Source organism: Rhinolophus sinicus, linkage group LG10 (genome assembly GCF_036562045.2).
Source record: "Rhinolophus sinicus isolate RSC01 linkage group LG10, ASM3656204v1, whole genome shotgun sequence".
NCBI lineage: Eukaryota > Metazoa > Chordata > Mammalia > Chiroptera > Rhinolophidae > Rhinolophus > Rhinolophus sinicus.
In genome coordinates this window covers 86,346,818-86,369,816 of record NC_133759.1, presented here as the reverse complement: position 1 = coordinate 86,369,816, position 22,999 = coordinate 86,346,818, and the positions used below count along the sequence as shown (strand labels likewise).

General features: G+C 35.9%; 1 protein-coding gene across 8 annotated transcripts in view; it reads right to left on the bottom strand.

Annotated features, from left to right (window-relative positions):
* TCERG1 (transcription elongation regulator 1) overlaps positions 1-22,999 on the bottom strand; it is a 55,631-nt gene that overhangs the window by 29,647 nt on the left and 2,985 nt on the right. For 5 of the 8 annotated variants that reach the window (XR_012489815.1, XR_012489816.1, XM_019739090.2 and 2 more), the window contains exons 2-9: positions 19,773-19,998; positions 17,406-17,558; positions 15,931-16,402; positions 11,160-11,402; positions 6,924-6,986; positions 5,569-5,769; positions 4,850-4,962; positions 4,059-4,147 (exon numbers count right to left, since the gene is read on the bottom strand). Coding sequence is in view for 6 of the 8 variants with exons in the window: in XM_019739090.2 (XP_019594649.2) it covers positions 4,059-4,147; positions 4,850-4,962; positions 5,569-5,769; positions 6,924-6,986; positions 11,160-11,402; positions 15,931-16,402; positions 17,406-17,558; positions 19,773-19,998 (1,560 nt within the window). In the remaining 2 variants the exon portion in view is untranslated. The remainder of the gene's footprint in view (positions 1-4,058; positions 4,148-4,849; positions 4,963-5,568; positions 5,770-6,923; positions 6,987-11,159; positions 11,403-15,930; positions 16,403-17,405; positions 17,559-19,772; positions 19,999-22,999) is intronic. The other 3 variants (XM_019739093.2, XM_074313726.1, XM_019739094.2) reach the window with 1 other exon arrangement.

Genomic DNA, 22,999 nt, shown 5'->3' with positions numbered 1-22,999 from the left:
CAATAGGAAAAGTTACAATTGGTCTGTGACCTCTAGAAAAAACTCCCAATATAGGTAAGAGAAACATGAAACTTTGTGTTTTACATTCAGCTTCTTAACTTATCTCTAAAGAAAGTAATTTGAAGAGCGACATCAGAAGATATCAAGAGACAGACCAATAAAAATTTAATTATCCAAATGAAGTGGCATACCCCTGCCTTAGCTGAACAATTTGTTTACAGTTACATTTACCTATTTTATAAGAAATATAAAATAATAAATTAAGGATTAAAGTTACACTGATAATAAATTCCTTCATTGATAGAACTTGCAAAATAATTTGGACAAGTGGTTATCTTTCATGTACAAATTTCCTCTGTTATCCGAAAGTAGAGTGTTCCCTATGAAACCTTTTGTAAGTGGAAATACTAAAGCAAAGAAGCAATTACCATTAATTTATATGGAAAATTCTTGAGCATTCCCAGACCCAAAATTCAAGATATGGACAATGTATTTTGTTCACCATGAACGAAACGCTTATTACGTCCAGTTTTCCACTAAGCTTACTGTAGGCTTTTCTTACTGAGCTCTCGTAGGCTTTTCTGATACCTTAGGACACATCTTGCTAACTGATGCACAAAACCAATCGAGATACTGCACAGATGCTCACAGACACAAGTTCAAAGCTGTGGGCGGCTTGACGCTTAGACGCTGAGAGTAGTTTCCGGACAGGGCTTGGCGGGACCACCCTAGCTGCTGGGGGTATGCGCTGCCTATAAAGGCTTGCTGCAAAACAAACACTCAACGGTATTTTCACCTTTTTTCATAAAAGCGAAAATCCTCTTTGGATTTCTTTCAGTTAGCAAAAAAACAAGTACTAATGTAGGTCTTCCGTAAAAGTAGCAGAAGATGAACTTTCAAAAAGCAGGGGATACCTGTACTCTGAAGGGCTGTAAAAGCACTAAAAATATAGTTGCTTTTTTGGGGGGAGGGGGGGGGGGAGAAATGGGAATGCTTCCTAAGACACAGAACCTAGAAACTATAAATAAAAAGATCAATAAATTTGACCTGATCAAAGTATAAAACTTATGTATGATGAGATATCAGAAAGATAGAAATTGTAATACATGAAAAAGGCTCTCAGATATCATTAAGAAAAAGACAAGTCCATAAAGAGAGGAGCAAAACCTGAAGACAGGCAATCCACAGCCAATAAACATGAAATAGGTTCAATTACACCAGCATTCTGGAAACCTAAGAATCCTTTTCTTATCAGGTTACCAAAGATTTAAAAGGAATAACCCTACACTGGTGAGTGCAGAAGAACTGGTACTCTGGCTGTTGTTGGAAATATTAACTGGTACAGCCCCTTCTCCCCCCGGAAAAACCCTTACCAAGGTCCATTTAAGCTATGGTCACCAAAATTTTAAATAGCTGTATCACTTGATTCAGCACATCAAACAGAAGTACTTGAATAAATTCAAAAAGAAAACATGTATAAGGTGTCCTAAACAGCAATTTTTGTAATGCCAAGGGCAAACCCCACCACCACACACACAAAAATGGGAAATAACGTAATCACCCATTGCAGGAAAATTACGCATTTTCATACAACAGAAAATGACGCCCTCACAAGTAGATTTATATGTACTAAAACTGAAAATTTTCTGAGACCTATTTAGTAAAAATCACCGAGAATACACATATTTTTAAGGACACTACAATGTGCATGTATGCTGCACACACACCTCCATGTACATAAAACACAATATTGCAAAAGGTCCAGAAGGCATATGTACCAAACTTTTATTAACGAAGAGGCTTGGTGAAGGTGGAATTCTACAACTTTTTACTTCATATAAGTCCTTCATATTGTATTCTTCTGTGCATTCATTATTCTTTTCTATATTATGTCAGATCAATGAGAAAACAAAGCAAAGCCCAAAAGCAAAAGACATAAGTAAGAGAAAAAGAGACTTAGAGGATAATAAATACAAGCGACTTGACATATAAATGACAAATGTTCCAGAAAAAGAAAAAGAAACAGATGAAGAGAAGCAATAATGAAATCCCAAAAGAATATTTCGCTAATCTGAGGGCCCAAGTCTGAAAGCTGATGAGACCCACGAAGCTCAGACCGGTGGGGTTTGGGGCAGGTTCCCAGCTTGTCATGTACAATACTCAGAGAAACCACAACCCAGGAATATATTCTTTGAATAGACAGTGTTTTCATAACTTTGGTTTTGGAACCAGGTGAATATTCTGCATAATTATATTTTAAAATTCTGCATATTATTGCCTAGAAAACCACTGCTCTAGGCAATAATAATCAGCAGTGGCTGCTAACCACAAGCTTGTGTATCAAGTTGGTGATATAACTACACAGAAAACAAATATTCCAAATGCCTTTAAAACATAATTTGACTACAACATCCCCAGAGTGATACACCCAAAACAAAAATAACCGGGAAAAGAGCTAAACTGTCTTCAGTAATCACACTGTTATTGTTACTGTTGGTACTGTTCTGTGACTTGTTTGTGAGAAAAGTAAATGAGTAATTATGTTGCTATCACTCAAAAACAGGATTTTCAGCAGGAAAGGAGATATTGAACTAACAGAGACAATGAGATTCAGTAAAAATCTTGTAGACCTGAATTGCAAGTAATGGCATGAATTCAGGATGTATATTTAAATATATGTATCTTCCATTTGTATCTACCAAAGAGGTAAAAAAATGAGTAATTCACTAGTAACAACTATCTCTAAATCCCACGTGGAAGCCTATTAATGCAACTTCCCACAAAAGGAAACTTTGGGATCCTTGGAGAAATGGCTGAATCTAGGTCTGAGACAGGGAATTCATGAGGTAAGCCAGAGACATCATGTAAGAGCAGAAAAAAAGGAAGGTATCAAAGATAGGGTTGTAACAAAAAAAACCCTCAGGAGTCAACCTTAAGAAGCTTCACCCAGCCAAAGCCGAAACTGAACATCAATCGGGATAAATAACTGCAATGGCTAAGAAAATACATTTAAATCTATGAATCTGTATTACTCAAACAAACTCATTATTCTGAAAACCAGTATATCCTTTCTTTCCTATACAATTTGTACCTCTAAATAACTAATGTTGCTAAGGGGAAGCATCTCTAAGTATTCCAGTTAATAAATGGAAAAGGAAGGATAGAAATACATTACTGCCACTTTCAACCTTTAATGATTTAATGGATCTAGGCCAGGTTTTGCAAGTTCAGCACTATTGACATTTTGGACCAAATAATTAATTCTTATAGGGGCTGTCCTGTTCATGGTAGGTTTAGAAGCATCCCTGGTCTTTACCCTCTAGATGTTAGATGCTGTTAACACCTTCCAAGTTATGACAACCAAAAATGTCTCTAGACATTACCAAACATCCACTGATGGGGGGGAAGGGAAGAAGTGGTAAAATTATTATTGGTTGAAAACCACTGCTCTAGGCAATAATAATCAGCAGTGGCTGCTAACCACAAGCACATAAAAAGGGACATCATCACCATGAACTAGTCTTGCCAAAAAGATCAAGCCTGAAGCTAATCACATTTCTGTACCTGCTTGCTAGTTTGTAGGAAATTCAGGAATGGAGGACTCTAGTAAACAGCACCATGAAGATTCATGCAGACTGTGGACTCTACAGAACAAACACGTTTACCTTCTCTATAATAAGGAAGAAAAAGTAAGAGATACAAGTTGGAAGGGAATCTACAGATTACAAATCAACTCATTACAATGTGTGAACTGTATATGGTTAAGTGATTTGGAGCAGGAACAGGAGAGAAAGCACTGACGGGGAGAGGGAGAACCAAACAAAAGAATAAATTATGAACAAGAAACACTACTGGAGAGCACCATGAAGGGAGGAAGAAAGACACTGCAGCAACTGAGTTTTAGGTTGGCTACTCAAAAGACAACAAACAAGAACCAAAATATTCGGTAAATAAAAACATACACTTGACATATACTTTTTTAAAGTACTTTTGCTTTCTGTAGGATAAACCACGCAACAATCAAGTGTAATAAACAAGTCAATAAGCCAACCACATACCATGGAGTACCAGGAATAGGGGTAGTAGCTACTGGCTTTGCCTTCTGGGCAGCCTTTTCTTCTTCGGTCATCTCCTCTTCTTTGGGCTCCTATGAGAAATATTACTCCCATTTAATTAATACTGTAAAATTATACCACACAGTATCACTGCAATGGTTCAAAGTGCAAACAACATAAGGTCTGTTGCTAGTATAGGAAAGGGAGACTGAGTAGAAATTTCTAAGAAAGCTCTAAATTCTTGCCTCCTAGACAGAACTGAATTCCACAATAGTAGACGGTTCTATCTTACAGACTCTCTAACCACCTGCTTAGGAGCAGAAATGGGGAATACAGTATACAAAATTTAAGGTCACTTTCATTTAAGGTCATTTCATTTTTTCTGCTAATTTCCTTACTATAAACATGACTACCATTATTCCCTCACTGGATAAAGGAAGCTTCCAAAAATCAAAGTTTTTAGTGATGCATACCAATTCTTCCATGCTAGGAGAGGACAGACAAAAAATATAATGAACATTCCCCAAATATGAAGAAGTTGTAGTTATAATTTTAACATGTACCAGTCTGTAAGTAAGAGACTGGAGATCAGGTCCAAGCTCTGGTATAAGGTGTTTTCTTTTGATTTAGTGTAAGAAGTAATTTAATGAAAACTTTCAAAGGAAAAACTAAATTAAAACTTCAAAGAACCCTTTCAGAGATGAAATCTGTAACAATTATCTGAAACTGTTATCAAATGGATTTTCAGTTACAAGTAACCTGTACCCAATAATCAATGCTGGCTCCCAGGTTACCTCCTTTATCTCCTTTATTGGCTCTTCTTTAGGATCCTCCTCCTCCGTCTCCATTGGCAGAGGTTCTTCAGAAGGTTCTTTAATTGGCTCTTTAATCTTATCCTCTAATTTTTCTACATAAAAAGTTAAGATAATGTCACTCAATGGTTTTGATGTAATTTTCCAAGAACTTTCAGGGACTGAAGAGTTAGGATATTCCGTAACTAGAGTTACCAACCACAAAGATACAATGTTCTTCCTTGTAATATCATCATTCATTTGAATCTAACATAATGCTCAACTTCACATACCTTGCTATACCAATCAGAAAACTGTCACTAGAAAAGAACTACTGATTTCAGAGAGAAAAGGTCTTTTAGGTCATTCGTGTATCATTTGTAGCAATCATTCATTTTGCTGAAAGGGATAAGATACTAAGATACTTATGAACAGAAACAGGGACTTGTGGTATAGAAAATTATGAGTCTTCTTCAACCAAGACTTCAAGGGCTTAATTTTTTTACTTTGGAACACATACGATACATACATTCCTTTCTGATCAGTACTATCAACCTCAATAAGGATACCGATAATTAAATAACAGATTAATAATGCCATTCCTGACACGAGTAAAAATATATATTTGTATGTATGTATAATTTAATTTCTCCAGCTGGAATAGTCTTCTATTTATAATGTTATAGTTTATACTATGTCCCACCAAATCATTAAAACTATACCTTTTTCCTTTAGTTCTTGGGGTTTTTCCCAGGTTGATTCTAATGTTCTATTATTATAATAGTATGTCTTCCCATCTGCTGTTTTATATTCAGTCCACTCAGAAACTGCTGTTGCTCCAGCTAAGGTGGCAGGTGAAGCTGCAATAGCGACCTGGGGGTGTATCATGGGTACAATAGGAGGGGCCATTCCTGGCAACACACCTAAAAGAAGAAGTAAACAAAAGTTAGACCCAAATATCAAATTGCAATTCAAAATAAAACTTTCAAATACGAGCTAAATCTTCCTATTAAATATTAATAAATGAATGAGCCAGTTGGAATAAAAAAAGAAAATCACATAAAATGTGATTTAATTACTTAAGTCTATTTCCCTTGTTTAGTTCTAATGTCTAAATTCAATTAAATTCAGAAACTCAACCCAAGAAGTACCATAAATAAGAACAGTCAGAAATTTGGGTCACACCTATGACGAAGTCTTAAAATAATAAATTCTAAAAATCCTGGTATAGTCTCTACTTATTAATAGAAATATATTTTCATAAAGAATTTTTCAAATTCTAATGAAATAAAGGCAACAAGTATATTTACTGAGTATGTTTCCTGAGGCAAAATCATTTTCTAGTTCTAAGGTACTTAAAAGGGTATGAATAAAATTCTCAGTTTTTAAATTAAATGACTGAGTTTATTCTCAAGTCTACTTTAAATACTAAGTGATTAAGTCAGAGAGCCCTATAACTGTCAGTTTAGTCTTTTCCTAAAAGAAAACAGTTTCTTCTATTTTTAAAATAAGCCACAACTTATGTTTTTACAAGATAGCTAAAAAAGCTGGTATTACATAAATAATTAAGAATATGTGAATCAAAATTGAAAAACAAAACCTCAAATCCTATACTGGAATCTAAGTTTTAGGTAGTTATCTTCAATCCCCTTAAAATATAAATTTATGCGATACACACAAATATTCACACACATATACTCACTAGCATGCAAGCATAATCACATCACTTTACACATGGAAATGATTTTTTTATATTTAACTTAAAAACACGTATCAAAAAATAAAATTAAATGTTATGAATATGAGAATGAAGTTGTTTACACTTATTACAAAAATTAAGATATAAAGTGATCTGACCTTATTTGCTTTTGTGAACCAAAGAAGCTAATACTACAGGCAATTGGGAAAATTAAGTGTTGGCCAAATATGACAACTGCATTTATACTGCTCGTTAAAAAGAAAAATATAAAAAAATCCACTCACTTGGGCAAAAATAAATAAATAAAAGGATAAACAACAACATTCACTACCATGCCAACTTACAGACAAAACAAACTAAGATGGTTTTAAAAATTACCGGTCTTGGTGGTAGCGACTGTCTTTACATACGGGCAGCTGACTATTTGCATCATTGCTACACCTGTAAAATGGATAAGCAAGCATACGTTGGAAAGCTGCCATTGTTATGTCGGCTACCACTGGGATTCAGGAAAATAATTTACCACTACAATTTAGAATGTTATTTCCAATGAAAAAGACCAAGAATGGAATAAAATTTCTTTTTGTTTGACATTTTGTGGGAAGTGGCGCCAAATCCAATGATAACTAATTCTAAATTATATCAATTACCTTTTTAGCAAACCAGCTCTGATAATATTTGAAGGAGTCTCAAGAGTTCAAATTCAACAAAGGAAAGCCCCTTCGTTAACATATACATAACAAGTTCTCATGTGGGACATTTTCCCACAGGACATCAAACCCATGCTGCTGTTGCTTAGAAACCAGTGAAAGGCAGATGCAGCATGACATTGACAAGACACTGACTTTCTCTGTGCTGCTTCTAAGTGGGAACTACATGCAGAAGCTGAGGCATGGAGCATAACCATGCAGAAATAGAAAAAGAATAAGATAGGACAAAGGAGGGGAAAGGAAGAAAATAAGGTATGAGATGGAGCCAAATATTCCACTGCAAATAATACTGTAAATAAAGGAAGGGCAAAGATGAAAAGGAGGGTAGCATTCAATTAACGACAAAATATCCATGTTTAGTGCCTGCTCTATGAATGCCATGTGCTTGGGACACGGTGGAAGCAGGCTAACATGTTAAGAAAAACACAGCCCCTTTAATCTCATTAATGACTACATGGGCTGACTGCTTCAGAAACCTCTATCACTTAAGCCAGCTAAAGAGATAGCACTTGTATTAAAGCACGGAAATTACGTACAGTTCTTAGAAGAATGAAGACTCATCATGATGCATTACAATGGTGATATAAAAAGGGAATGAAAGGAAAAGCTGGAAAACTAGACTGATTAACTGAGGATACTAAAAATTAAGAGTGAAATTAAAAAATTTTTTGGAGGAAATGGCTGAAGGATGAAAGGAAAGGGATAGGGAATTAAATTTTATTTTCTATTTGTTTGGACTAAAAACCTAAACCTAGTTTGGTACTAATGAAAATTAAAAACATACTATTTTCCCCACTAAAGTACAGGAAAAGAAATTTCTCCTAATTCAGAAACAAAAATTAAAATTAAACCCCTGGGTTTGTGAATAATGTACCTATGTTCATGCACACACACACAAAACTACTGCCAATTTTTGAAAAGTGCTGTTTTTCTTTATTACTACTTTAATAAAGCCTATTAAAGCTAAACTTTCTATTAATTCTGAAACTAAAACAACAGCACTGGATCATAAAGGCATGCTGAGTAAAGTTATATGTATAGTTTTATTTTCCTTAAAAGAAAGTAATGGAAAAATTCATTTGGTTAAGGAAGTCACAGGTATTAGGTTTAAATTATTATAAATGCTGCCATCTGCAGGACCACTGAGCCTATTAAGTCAGCAATAGAAATTCAATTCCTGGAATAAATGACTGTTCTCCAAAACCATTCCCAATAAGTAATTTTAACTACACTATTTAAAAAGAAGAAAGTCAAATTATTCATATTTAGGCATAACTGCCATTGTTAAATATCAAGTGGGCCAACACAGAACTCTTATATTTGATCTTCAACATACAGACCACACTGAAAGGTCATACGTGTTTCTTCTCATGCTAAGAAGATAAACTTAATGTTTTCTCTGTGGGTAATTATTATGTGCACATCATGAAGGCTCACAAAATAACCACATATTTCTCCCTTTTTTAAAGGGAGCATTTGTTCGAGTTTCCTACAACTCTGTCTTCAAATTATGATCTATTAGGAAATTAGAAAATTCCATTTAGCATTTTGGATAATTCTGTCACTGACAATAAGTTTCTTAAAATTCCAAATAAGACTTTAGTCTTAGAAGTAGAAATCTTATAATCCTAATCCACTTTACATGCCCAAATCCAATTCTTACTCCGATATTTTACCTAACTCTTCCTGTCCTTTCCTTCATTTTACTTGACTATCTCTTCCTTAGTCTTTCTCATTAGAGCCACACATAGCTATTTCGAATAGAATCTGAGATTCCAAGATAAATTTCACCCAAATCTCTCCTGTTTACCTTACTGCCAAATTGATATAAAGTAGGAAAACCAGAGATACAGATCTCACTGAACATAAAACCAAAGGTGTGGGGAAGAGAAAAGTCTTTTTCTTTATCACTACAGCACCCTAAAGGAGAGAATTAAAGGGAAAATGAGAAAATGAACATTAATGCCAAAGATACCTTACTATATAAACAAACATTACTTTCTATAAAACACTAGCTCCCTCTCCAAAGAATCTGTACTTAGACAAAATTTTACAGGTTCTCTAACTCAAGTTCTCTTCCAATTGACCTACAAAATGTCACCAGTGGCTGCCATTTATTAAATGTCTTGTACTGCCAAACTTCCTAAGTACCACCTCATTGGGTCAAACGGTCACCACCATCTGTTCTAACATTTGATGGGGTGAGAGTGGAGAAGAAAGACCATGACATCAAAATGGAGCTATAACTGAAGAAATTTTATAGTGACAAAATTCCACTTTCTATAGAAATGAATTTTGCTATTCTGTACCTTTTACCCACTGGTCCTATTAAAAACCTCTAAAGCAAACTAAGTTCTTGTACAGATGATAGCCTTTCAAATACTTCAATGATGTCATTATGCTATCTCTCAATCTTCTCTCTATAGAATTAACCCCAGCTTCTTCAGATCACTGAGAATCCAGGATCTGGTCTTACTACTGTGCTTCACCTTAAAGCAGACCAAGATTGCAAGATGTTATCAAGAATATCAAGCTACTGTCCCTATATCACTTAGTTTTCTACAAAAAGTTTATCTAAAGAGGAAAGTATCCAGCTACTTGTCTTAAATTTAACTTAGAAAAAGGGTAGTCCCTAGTAGTATTGGTTTTCTTTAGTTTTAAATAACTTAAGTTTCTTAAACATTACATTGGGCATTTAATTACCTAACACTACATCAACAACATGTACAAAGTTTTTCTACAAAAACACCACACTAATTCCTGAAACTTGTGGTTACTTTCTTATTAAGGTGCAATTGTCTGAGTGTTCTTTTCAAAAGGATCACAAGGAAAAAGACAACTAGAGCAACAGTGATAATTAAAATGTGCACAAACCTAAGAAGCAGCTGTACACAAGCCTATTCTTACACGGAAACTAGTACAACAGGGTGGCAACAACAGATAGTGGGAGGAATGTAAAATTAGGAGACAAGAGGCCTAGGTACTATTTATCTTTGCTGCAAGCTAGCACAATGAACTTGACCTACAGTATTCGTATTTTCAACTATAATACTAGAAGAATAGACCATGGATTAAGGAATAAATATTTGACAACAGCAAATGCATTCAAATTAGGATGCCCAACACTATCACTTTTTAATCCCTATAGGAAGAATTCTACTCCACAATCTTTTCATTCCTTCTTTAGTAGTAACAATTTCCCCTAAGACAAAAAAAGAAAGAAAAAGAATTCACTCTATCTAAACGTTTAAATGGTGCACGTTATACTTTTCTTCACAATTGTTACAAGGGGAACTTCTGGTTTCTGTTTTAGAGAAAAAATTTTTTTTACAGTTAAGTGACTCACATTTTCTTCCCAGTATAACACAGTTATTAAGGGTATGATATTTGGATGGAGTGCCCAGGCTCAAGTTCAAGCACCATCACTTATGAGCTATGTAATCCTGGGCAAGTAATTTGTCTGTGTACCTACCTCACAAGACAGTTGTGAAAATTAAATGAGTTATTACATATAAAGTGCTTAGAACCATGCACAATATATAAATCACTCAACTTGTGTTAGCAATCAATGACTTGTGTTCTCTCAATTTCATAGGACTCAATCCCTTAAAAATATTGCATTTAGAACATATTTACACAAGATAATCATTTTTTATTCATTGAGGCCATTATCCAAAATAAGTGTAGCTTTAAATGTGGCTCTAATTTTAAGACATGTAAACAACAACAAAAAGGACATTTACCAAAACTGAAGAGAAAATATTGCAGTTAGCCATGAATCTTTCAAAAACGTTTCAAACAGGAGAGATTCAAGGCAAATTTCAAATGCAACAGACACATGAGAACAAACTAACTGACAATATGAAAACATAGCTGGAAAGACTATTATAATCTATTGATTTACCTGGAAGTGGAATTGGCATGCCAGGAAGGGGGACACGAAACGGAGGTACCATTACTGGTGGAAAAGCAGGTATTGCTGCTGCTGGCTGAGGTACTGAATGAGGAACAGCAGGAGGTAAAGTCTGGGGGTGCGGCTGGGGAACAGTTTGCACAGGTGTGGCTGTAGGAGCAGGAGTTGAAACACTAACTGTAGGCGTGGCAACCGAAACAGCAGAACTTGGGGTCTGATCTTGTGTTGTGGGTGCTGACGAAAGATAAAACAAAAATATGTATCACTCCTTCATAAGCCATTTTACGATATTCATTCATCATTCACTCATTCAGTAAGTAAGTATTTAAAGGCCCATTCCATGCACCGTAAGAAATTTGTAACAAAAGTTCTCTCTTCAAGAAGTTTAAAAATAGTTAAATATAAAACAATAACTAAAATACAAAGTGAAATGGGATCAATGTATAGGAATGTAAATCAAGACCCAAAGACCATTTCTAACTGTGAGAGGGTACAGAAAACTTTATACTGTGATGGCAGACCTTGAGAGACTAGGAATTCAACAAGGAAAATGACAAAGTGGAAGGAGAAAATAAGTAGTGGGAAAAGTGAATAAAAGAAAGAGTAAAGAACAACAAGAATTGTTTAGCAAACAGAAGGCAGGCAATCAGCTAGTAAAACACTAGGCATACCAACAGAACTTGTGAGTTATTTATGGCTGGAAAGGCAGGCCAGAGGCATGAAGCAGAAGGCCCTGACCAGAAAGCTTAGCTAAGGAGTCTGCACTTTACTGGGTATGGAAAGGAAGAACTTATGTAAACGTAGAAAAATGATCTAGAAGAATGCACACCGAAACATATTAACTTGTTACATCTGTGTATGCCTTTCACTTTTTACTACACGTGTTTCCTTAGAATTTAAATTTTTAGTAAGAATGCATTCACGTGTTATTTGTGTAACTTCGTGAATGTAAAAGGGGTTTAAGGGAGGCTAAATGAAGGTTTCTGTATGAAAGAGTAATAATCAGTATCCATTTGATGAATTAACTTGATTGATGCATAGAAGTAAAGGAAGAACACAGGTGGGAAAATCAATTTCAACATATCTGGAATTGGCCAAGCAAAAAAGAACAGAGAGAAAAACATATGCAATAACTAATGACTGACTGGATAGGAACAAATGGAATAAAAAACAACTTGGGTTTTTCTATAATTATTTCCAAAAAAAAAGTAAGAATGAAAAAAAAAAAAAATTCAGGTTTCCAGTATGAGACCAGGAAAATCAGAAATTCAGGATAATTTGGTTCTGCTAACAATTTATTTTTAAGTATCAAAAATAAAACATTTCATCCCTAGTAATCATTTTTTAATCAAATTGTGACCTAAAACACAAATTAATGTTTCATACTTTTAAGAAGTTTCAGTTCTCAAATATTACAAAACATTTTTGTTATTTATTTATAAACCATCTAGTTCCAAAACAAAATTCATTTTGGCAACTCATTGGTAACAAATACTTCATCTTTTTCTTGATGTAAAGAAAAATGTCAAACTCTACCTATATTGGACTAAGAATAAATTTATCAAATTCAATGAAATAAAATAGTGCTTTCCCAATACTTATGCCAATCTTATTCTACAGGAAAGTATGCTGTGCAATACAAACCACCCAGTACTCCCACTGATAAAAAAATTTGTTGAGATTTTTTTTCAGCTCCTAATAATGAAAAACTCACTTAGGCTGGGAAGATGTGAGCAATTTCATACTTTTTAATGAGGGACTCACCTTGGCTAAATAGACAGCAGGGCCAAACAAGTATCTTCAGGGGCCCAGGAATGAATTGTTGGTCTAGCATAGACCTAGCCTTAGGGTACAGTATCATATTAATATAATTTTATAACAGTGTGAAAAACACAAATTACATGCAACATTTGCCCAGTCCCATACATAACACCATTTAGCATTTGTAATCTATTGTAATGGCTGAAAATATATGTAGTTATTCTTCCCAACTTCCCTGAGAAGTAGCATTTTATCAGCACTTTTCACAAACTTGCACAGGATAAAATGAATTTATACTCAACTGGAGTTAAAATATAAATTTCTCAATTTTCAGTCCCATTACCCAGGTCTATTTTGCAGTTCATAGAATTACATTTTAAAAAATATTATGGTGATAATATTTAAATATAATTACTAAAATTATGATACAAAATACTGTAGGCTGGAAAATGAGTTACAAAGGTGCCAAATTTCAAGTGGAAAGGAACACCAATGGAGATGGTAAAAGTATTCACTCAACCCATTTCTCTTGCTGACACAGGATTTTCTGAATTTGATTAGTGGCCACAGATCACGAGAGGAAAGGAATAAAGGCAATAAAATAATTACCATATTTTGCCACGTATAATGTGCACTTTTTTGCCCAAATTTAAAAGAAAAATAAGGATGCGCATTATAGGTGGGTAGTACTAATTCCATATCTATATAAATTCTTTTATTTATGCTTATGAGTTAAAAGTATAATAAATAAATAAACACTAAAATCCCTTTATAATACAAAAAACAAGTACCTAAATATAAACAAATAAAAATTTGAAATAAAACACTAAAATGAAAAATTGTCTTCTCTGAAAGTTTGGGCCAAAAACTTGGGTGCACATTATACACACGAGTGCATTATACACTGCAAAACACGGTAAATGGGAAACTGGGAGAACGGCAGCTCGGGCTTTATAGTGGGTAAATTCCTACTGACTCCATTTGCTAAAGTAACTAGTGAAACACTAGGCCTCAAAATACTCTACTAATCCAGCCTGAGATCTCAGCTAAAAAAGCTATAACAGATGGAGAAATATTAAGACGGTAATATGACGACACTGAATCAAGTGAAATAAAAACAGACGTAAGGAATACTCAGAAAGATATCAAAATTGATGTTTAAAGGCAGTAAAAAGAACATGATTTTGCTATTCTGCTCTTAGAATAAAGGCCTCCCAATCACTGCAGGGCAGTGCGAAAAAATGACAAACGGGAACTCTAAATAGCATAGTTGATAGCTATGGACCTGACAGACCACTCATACACAGAAATGGAATACATATAGGATAGTACCTGGCTACACATCTTCCTTAAAACACTGTAGTTCTCCTTCCTAAGAAGGCAGGGAACAAAACATAAGCAACACAGAGCCTCCACATAGAACCACATTGCTTTCATTAATCACCTTCTCCATTACCTCCACAGGTACCCTATACAAACCAGCAGCTTCCTGCCTTGCCACACAGGTTTTAGAAGCACTGACCTAGAAAAAGGCAAAGACACCCCCAACCAGCTAGCTCATATCACTGTTACACTTCCATATAAGAATTCACCCTAGCTATGAAACAAAACAGACAAAGTTATTTACGTACATCTTCCTACTAAGTACATTTTCCCCACGCTGACAAAGAATATCAAGTAGGGCCTTTATAAAACTGTCTCCAAATTACATGTACCTTACTTCTTTGGTTCTTGTATCAATAAAATAAAATCTGAATCTACTACGATTAAATTTCTCTCATCTACACACTTCTTACAGTGCAATATACAGTACACTAATAATTCCCAAGACCCTGAAGCTACTGGGGAAAGGGGCACTTTCTTTTTCTTATTCTTATCTATTATCCATGTAGCAAAATAATCCAAATTATAATCACCCCGTAGGGATACGTATCTTCATAAAGTATCATAAAAAACAATAAATCAACAGTCATTACTTAAATATTCTGGGGCTCAATCTCAGCTATAAAGTAAGTAGCAACAAACATACACACACACACACACACACACACGTAGTATAAATATTAATCACACTCTTTTAAGCAAATTAATATTCTCCCTTCCTCATCCCTGAAATCTATTAATCTTTTTAGAAAAGATCTAACCTTTAGGCCTCTGCGACTTTATACCTGAAAATTCTCCTACCTTTCTGACTGCCTCTTTCTCAACTCATTTCATCCGCCTGCATCCCATTTCTAGGACCTATCCACCTCTAAATGAGATTGCAACACTACCCAAAAAATGAGCACCAGAAAATTCTTCCAGAATACTGCATTTATACAGGCTCCCCGGTGGCAGGCTGAGTCACCTATTTGCCTGGTTCTTAACTCTTCAGAACCTGGGTTCACACTTTTCAATCTAGTAACAATGTAAACTTTCCCACCTCAAAAGAGTTCCTTAATAATCCCATAAACTACATGTATCCTCATTTCCTGAGCTTTGTTTATACTGTCCCCCGCACCTGACAGACTTCTCCTTACTTTTGAACCTACTCAAATTCAACCACAAATCCTTCATGACCAACCTCATACCCATGCAGTCCACCCAGTTGTCTTTTCTGCAATTGTTTTATCTTATTTTCTCTGTATAATTTTGCACACTATACTCTAATTGTTTTACATGCATTATGCTGGCAGTCTGAGTTAGAAAAACTGGAAGCTCTATAAGGTAGGTACTGAGACTTACACTTACTTTGCAAACCCACAGCACCCAGCATTACTGCTAGCCAAGCTGAATGGCTCACTCTGCACTTCCCCAGTTGAGCTTCAGGAATTGCAACTGGGCAAATAATTTCTTCTATTAATGTAAATTCCTGTTCTTTAACCCAAAAGTCTTATGTCAAATATGTTTCTTAAATAACATCAAGGATAATACCTGAAACACAAGGATCATTTGGGAATGCAGTCCCTACGTGTCTGTTTTTCTGACCCCTAAACGAGGACACATGCTGCCAGGTACTCACTTGACACTGTTTGCGACACTGAAGAGGCGGTCGTCGTGGTAGGAGTGGTAGAGGACGGGGTGGATGAAGGTGTGGACGTGGACACGGCAGGTGCTGGGCTACTGGTCGTAGGGGTGGATGCTCCCACTGCTTGTGCTTGTGCTTGTGCTTGGGCTTGCACTTGGGCCTGGGCCTGAGCTTGCGCCTGCGCCTGGGCCTGCGCCTGGGCCTGGGCCTGGGCCTGCGCTTGAGCTTGAGCTTGTGCCTGTGCCTGTGCCTGGGCCTGAGCCTGCGCCTGCGCCTGGGCCTGGGCCTGGGCCTGCGCTTGGGCTTGGGCTTGGGCCTGGGCCTGGGCCTGGGCCTGGGCCTGGGCTTGGGCCTGAACCTGCGCCTGGGCTGCAAGCATAGGTGTCAGTTCTGACTGCTGAATAACCTTAACTCCATCTGGCTTGGTCCATGCAGATTCACGTGTCCGAGCATTGTAATAATAAACCTGCAGAAGAAGCAAAATCACCAGTATGACAGAATCTATCAACTATCATAAAAAACAGTAACCCAATTATATTTTGTCTTAAAAGATATTGAAAAATAAAACTACTTAGAAAAAACACATCAACATTGGCTGTCTATGTATTATGCGACTACAGTAATTTTCCCCTTCTTCCTCCCCTTCCCCTTATTTTCTATAATGAGCACACTCTATTTTTAACCAAAAAAAAAACACATATATATTTTTGTGCGGAAAGTTAACATAGCAGGCCTGACTGCTGTCTTTGGAAAACCCTACTTGCAAAGTTAGCCCTTGGCTGGCATCTGGAAACTTGGATTTGGGGAGGGTTACCATCATTCCCTAACTCGTAAGAATGGCTCACTGCGCCTAAACTGTTTATGCAAACAATGCAATTTATGCTAAATATCTGCTTTCCTTCTGAAAGTCTGGAATTTTGGTGTGTGCTAGGCAGATAGTGCCAGATATGTTACCAGTCCCCAAAGAAAACACTTGACTCCACGGCTGAGGTGAGCTTCTCTGGTAGACAACTCTTCACATGCGTTCTCGCAATTCCACGCCGAAAAAACTGTACACATTCTACGTGATTCCACTGAGAGGACTCTTGGAAGTTTGTGCTTCATTCCCCTTCAAACTTTGCCCCATGCACCTTTTCCTATTCGCCTATTTTGTTTTGTATCCTTTCACTGTAATTAGTCTTAGCTATGGGTACAGTATATGGTGAGTCCTGTGAGTCCTAGCAAACACTAAACCTGAAGTTTGGGGACCCATGACACATATTTGAAATACAAGCTTCCAGAATCACAGGCAACCTTATGCCTGTGCATAAGTCCAATTCAGTGAGCCTTTCCTGGAGTCTCACCCTCCCAACCCCCTGCTTACCCACAGCTCATTTTTAATTAGCAAGAATACTGTCACTGATCTCAATCTGCCACAACTCTTAAGTTTTATTCTTCTGTCACCAACTTAAACATGTTTTATAATTTACCTTCCCATCTGGAGTTTTATTTTCAACCCATATCTCCTCAGTAGGAGGCAGTGCCGGAGTACCAGGAGCAGTCACAGGAGGCATTCCTGGTGGAAACATCATCCCCGGAGGAGGAGGCATGGTTCCCATGGGCGGAGGCATGAAAGGTGGTCTCTGTTAATTCACAAGAACAGTAATGGTCACTGCTATGCATCTTTTTTTCCTTCCAATTATTACTGAATTCTACCCAAGGGAAAACAAAGCACTGTAAGAGAAACAAAACTAGTTTTATAGTCCATTCAAATACATCCATCTACGTAGGGTATATTAGCAAAGTTTCTCTGTAACAAAAATGATTACTAAACAGACTGGAAAGAAACACATCAAAATACAGTAGTCATCTCTTTGTTACAGCATCATGGGTGAATTCTGCTTTAGTCTTTATACTTTAACTGCATATTTCATACACTGGACACTAGATTACTTTCAAAACAATTTTTGTGTCTTTTTTAACACCAGCCACACCAATGCCTCCATAGCTCACCTACAACAGGACCCAACTATAAGAGAAACATGATTTACAAATAACATAGCAATAACTAAAAAAGAAAATGGGATATACCTAACCCTTTATTCTCTCTTCGTGCAAGAAAAAAACATGTATTAGCTAGGAAAATATTAATTCTTTCCTATTTTTTAAATAATAATAAAAATGTAGCTCAAAGACATGAATATCAGCAAGTTTAAAAGATACAGTAGAATAATTATCCATTTTACTTTCAGTGGAAAATAGAAATTTAGATGGTATGTATATATAACTTTTTTTTTTTAATATTTCCTGGAGCCATACTGGTTCAATCCTATCTCTGGTAATTCCTTCACTGGCATTCTTCAGTGATTGCTGACACAGCCTAAGATCTAGAGCCAAACAATTCAACTGTAACTGCTGCTCCTTACTCATTAAAGCAGACAAGAGGCCTAACATTTTAAAAAGATTTTGAACAGGGATTAAAAAGATGTCCTCTATAATCTACAAATAACACTAAAATTCAATTATCCAAAGCACCTTAATCTGGATAACAGCACTGATACTATGCGAATAATGTGAAACGGCATTTTATTTTCCTAAATTTTCTTCCCCATACTTGTTTTTTGGATTCATTTTAATGTCTCTCCAGCATCAACACACAGACCCATACTTTATAAAATATCCACCCCAAATATATCACATGCACATCTGCAGGAAATCACTTGGATTTAATGTAAAGCCACACAATTATCTAGCAAGACCAAGAAAAGTATCACATTATAAAGTATCCCATTACAACATCTGACATATTTCCATCAGAGGGTTACATGAGTCCATTACATTTTATATTCTACAAGTAGGTTTAACTCATAAAGGCACATATTAGAATAAATTCATATGTAACAAGTTACACAAAAGTCAGTAGGTCAAAAAGCTATTTTTCATTCTAATCTTGAAGAAAACATAAAACCACTTAACTTAAGGGGGAGGGGCTATTCATTACTAGTAAGGCAATAAAATTATTAAGCAAATTATTAAAACCTGTGTCTCTTCCATAAATAGAACCCTATCTAAACAGAGATAACAACACTTAAATAGTAGTACCTCATTATTTTTTACTATTTTTAGTTAAGTTTATTCTTGACTATCTAAGCTAATGAAAGGCAGATACCACCACTATATTTATTTCGTTTCAGAACTGTACAAGCTGGATAAACTAAGTAAACAAATATATACCCAAACAAAAAGAATACAATCTCAAAAGTAGACATTTGAGAGATGCCACTTTCATGACCTTTCTTCAGACAATAACTGAATCTACATATACTTGAGAGGGATATGTGCCTCATATCCAGAAAGAATCCCACAATGATTCTATTTCTAAAATTATAAGATAACCTTTTTTATTTCCCCAGGGGAAAGAAAAATTCAAATAATGTGTGTACAAAATGTATTTGTTGTCACTTTCTACATTCTACCTGAGGCATCACTTCTGGCAAGAATTGCTCAGAAATATACACACATATACATTTACGCTTAATGACAACATGTATCATTGAAAATAAACTTCCCTCACTCTATACATTAATATTTCAAACTTCATTTCCCATAAAGAAGATGGATTACTAAAGACAATTCTCAGAGATAAAGGCAGGTAAGAACTACTCTATTCAATCCCTTATTTTTCTATCACCATCTAAATTCCCATTCTAAATTTCTATATGAATTACTGTTATCACTGCTTTTCGGAGCACCATTTTATTACATGGATTATATTTTCCTATAAAGTGAAACTAAGAACACTGAGATCTGATATTGATACTAATGCCCATGAAGAAATGGTGAGCTCTATGTTTTACCTGGAGGTGTGGCGGGCCCATAGGAGGAGGAATCCCTCCAGGAGGAGGCATTGGCGGCATATTAGGGTCAAAAGGAGGACGTCCAAAGGGGGGCCGCGGAGGTGGAGGAGGGCCTCGCATCATACCGAAAGGTGGAGGAGGCCGCATGAGCGGTGGCGGGCCTCGCATCACCGCGTTCGGTGGGGGAGCAGGGCCTCGGAACCGCAAGGCCTGCTGCTGAGCCATCCTGTGTGGGAAACAATGGGTACATTTTTACTTGTCAAAATTACAAAAATGTAGCTACTGATCTCTAATTACATCGAATGCGCATCAGTAAGAATGACTGATTAATGGACACCATATCTAAGAGGAAATCTGGATGAAGAGGATATCTGGGTGGTCTTAAAATGTCTCCCCACATGCTGCTTATACCATGTTGCCCCAAAAATAAGACCTAGCCGGACCATCAGCTCTAATGCAAGTCATATATATTATAAGACCAAGTCATATATATTATAGCAAAATAGGACTGCGTCTTATATTAATTTTTGCTCCAAAAGACACATTAGAGCTGATGGTCCAGCTAGGTCTTATTTTTAGGGAAACACGGTAGTTGCAAAGGAGGATGGAAAAAACAGGAAATTGGGCAACACCTTGACCAGGGGATCAAAATTAGTATCATCTAAAAAGGACAGATGGACATCATGTGACCGAGAGGGGCACAACATCACTTATTTCAGGTAAGGATGTATAACCTTAATTTAATAAGGAGCAAATATTAGACAAACACAAAATAAGAAATGTTCTATTATAATAAAAAGGGGGATCAGGGTTGTATTCTTCAGAAATGTCGATGATAAAAGGTAGGCTGTTCTACTAAAGGTAGGAAATGTTCTAGATTAAAGGAGGCTAAAGAGATATGCACTAACGCCAGACCAAACCCTGTGCTAGAAAGGCTAGGGAAGAAAGGCTATAGAGGATTAATGGACAACAATGGAATATGGACAGTAGATTAAAGTGTTGTATCACTGTAAATATATGAAGTTGATAATTGTACCATAGCTAAGCAAAAGAATATATTTTTAGAAAATACACACTTAAGTATTTAGGGGTAAAAGGCCATGGTATATGTATCTTACCCTGATATGGTTCAGAGTAACAGAGAGCATGCATGCGTGCAAATAATAAAGCAGGAAAAGTAAAATATTAACACTAGGTATACTAGCTTTATTTTTACAACTGTTTTGTAAGTTTGAAATTACTTCCAAATACAAAGTTTACAAGGGGGGAGGAAAGCAGTTTAAGAGAGCACTACTATGCTCTACCTAAAGAGAAAGCCTTTCTCTACACTGCCCATCCTTTCATCTCCAGCTAAACACCCTAGTTTATTTTCTCCATAGCATTTAAGCAGGTAAGTGCTTTTTAAAAACAAAAATTATTCACTCTTAACAGTAATTATTATATGCCAAGCAGTGGTCCTCTAAGCTCTTTTCAAATCAGTTAATCACCGTACCAACCCTACAGGATAGATATTATCAACTTCATTTTACAGACGAGGACACTAAGGCACACAGAAGTTAAATCATTTGTCCAAGGCCACAGCTGGTTCAGTGGAAAAGCCAGGGTTCAAACACAGGAAAATAGCTCTCAAACATTACACCACGCTGTCTGTTATTAAGCCCCTTTGAGTAGGAATTCTGTCCTGTTCACCTTTATATCCCAAGCACATAATTAGGTCTGCATGTAGTAGGCCTCAATAAATATTTGTTAAATGAACCAATGAATACCTAGGTGATACTGTACCTAAGCTACCTCATAAGTAGGGTATGTAGAATCTTAATAAAACTATTTTTACTATAATTTCCCATAGTCAATTTACTGAGCACCTATTAGTCTTCCCATTAGTTACTATAAATCTCTCCATTATAAAGTTTACATTTCTCAAGAGATCAACAATTATACTCCTTATGTATATTTGAAGATAATCATTCTTATATTCTCTTCTCACCAGGCTCTTTCAACTTCCCTACATGTTTCAACCCTTTGCTTAAGATTAATGATGCTTTGAACTTTTTTCCCACATCACAGTTCAATTCTGATACAAAAAAATCCTAATAAAGAATCAATTTTCCTTCTAGGATAGTAAACACATCCAGACCTACTATACCAACTATAACCAAATTTGCACATAAGCCTACACTCAAAGTTAAAAAATTGAGTTAAAATCAATGACTGCAAAAAGGAGTATGGATTATATCAGAATAGTCTTTTTCAAATTATATGCACTCCCAAAAGACATATGACCACTATTACTAAAGAAATGTCTTAACCTTTAGTGCAGAAATAAAGTTAACTACCAAGGAAAGCTATTCTGTTTCAGCCTTGAGTTAATAATGTACCTTAATCTTGGATTTCCTTTGAGGCTAACTCTCCCTTTTCAAAAATTCTACAGTATTTCTTTCTTTAGAATTTCACACTTCCTAGATATAGCTTGAATTAAGTGTTTAGGCTTCAGAGTCACGAAAAAGTCAAATCATGGCACTGCCTTTTGTTGTCAGACTAGTTACATAATTTCTGAATCTGAGTATATTCAGATGTAAATTAGCGTGGAATAGAAATAAAACCTATCTCATATCTCTGTTCAATGAGATAATCCCCGTGAAAAATTTAGGACAATACCTGATGCACAGTAAACCACTTTAACTATCTCAACTTTGATTCCCCTACAAAACCTAGCAAAGTGCTCTACCTGTAAGAGGCACTTAGTTGTCAGTTTGACTAGATGGCTTTCAAAAGTCTGACATTAAAATGGTGACAAAATTCACACAAAATCCTCCATCGGCAGCCTAAAGTTGCCATTTTTTGATGCCAGATGTATAGCTCTTCATAAACACTGCTCCATCACAACCAACCTACCAGAACCTGCAGTAAGGATTAAATGAGCTAATAAAGTACTTGGAACAATGCCTAGCACATTAGTGCTCCATAAGTACTAGCTTTTATTACTGTTGCTGTAACATTAGTATAGCAGTAATAGTATTAGTGTTAAATGGCATTAGTATTAGTAATAGTGGCAGCTATTATTATTACTTTAATTATTACTACCAGGCTCTACATAATTTGTCCCTTTTTTACCTCTCTATAGATTCTAGTCTTCTTTATGATCAAATACTTCATTACCTTGAAGCCTCTGCACTTGTTCCCTCTGCCTGGAATGCTTTTCCCCAGATCTCTACATAACTGGCTCC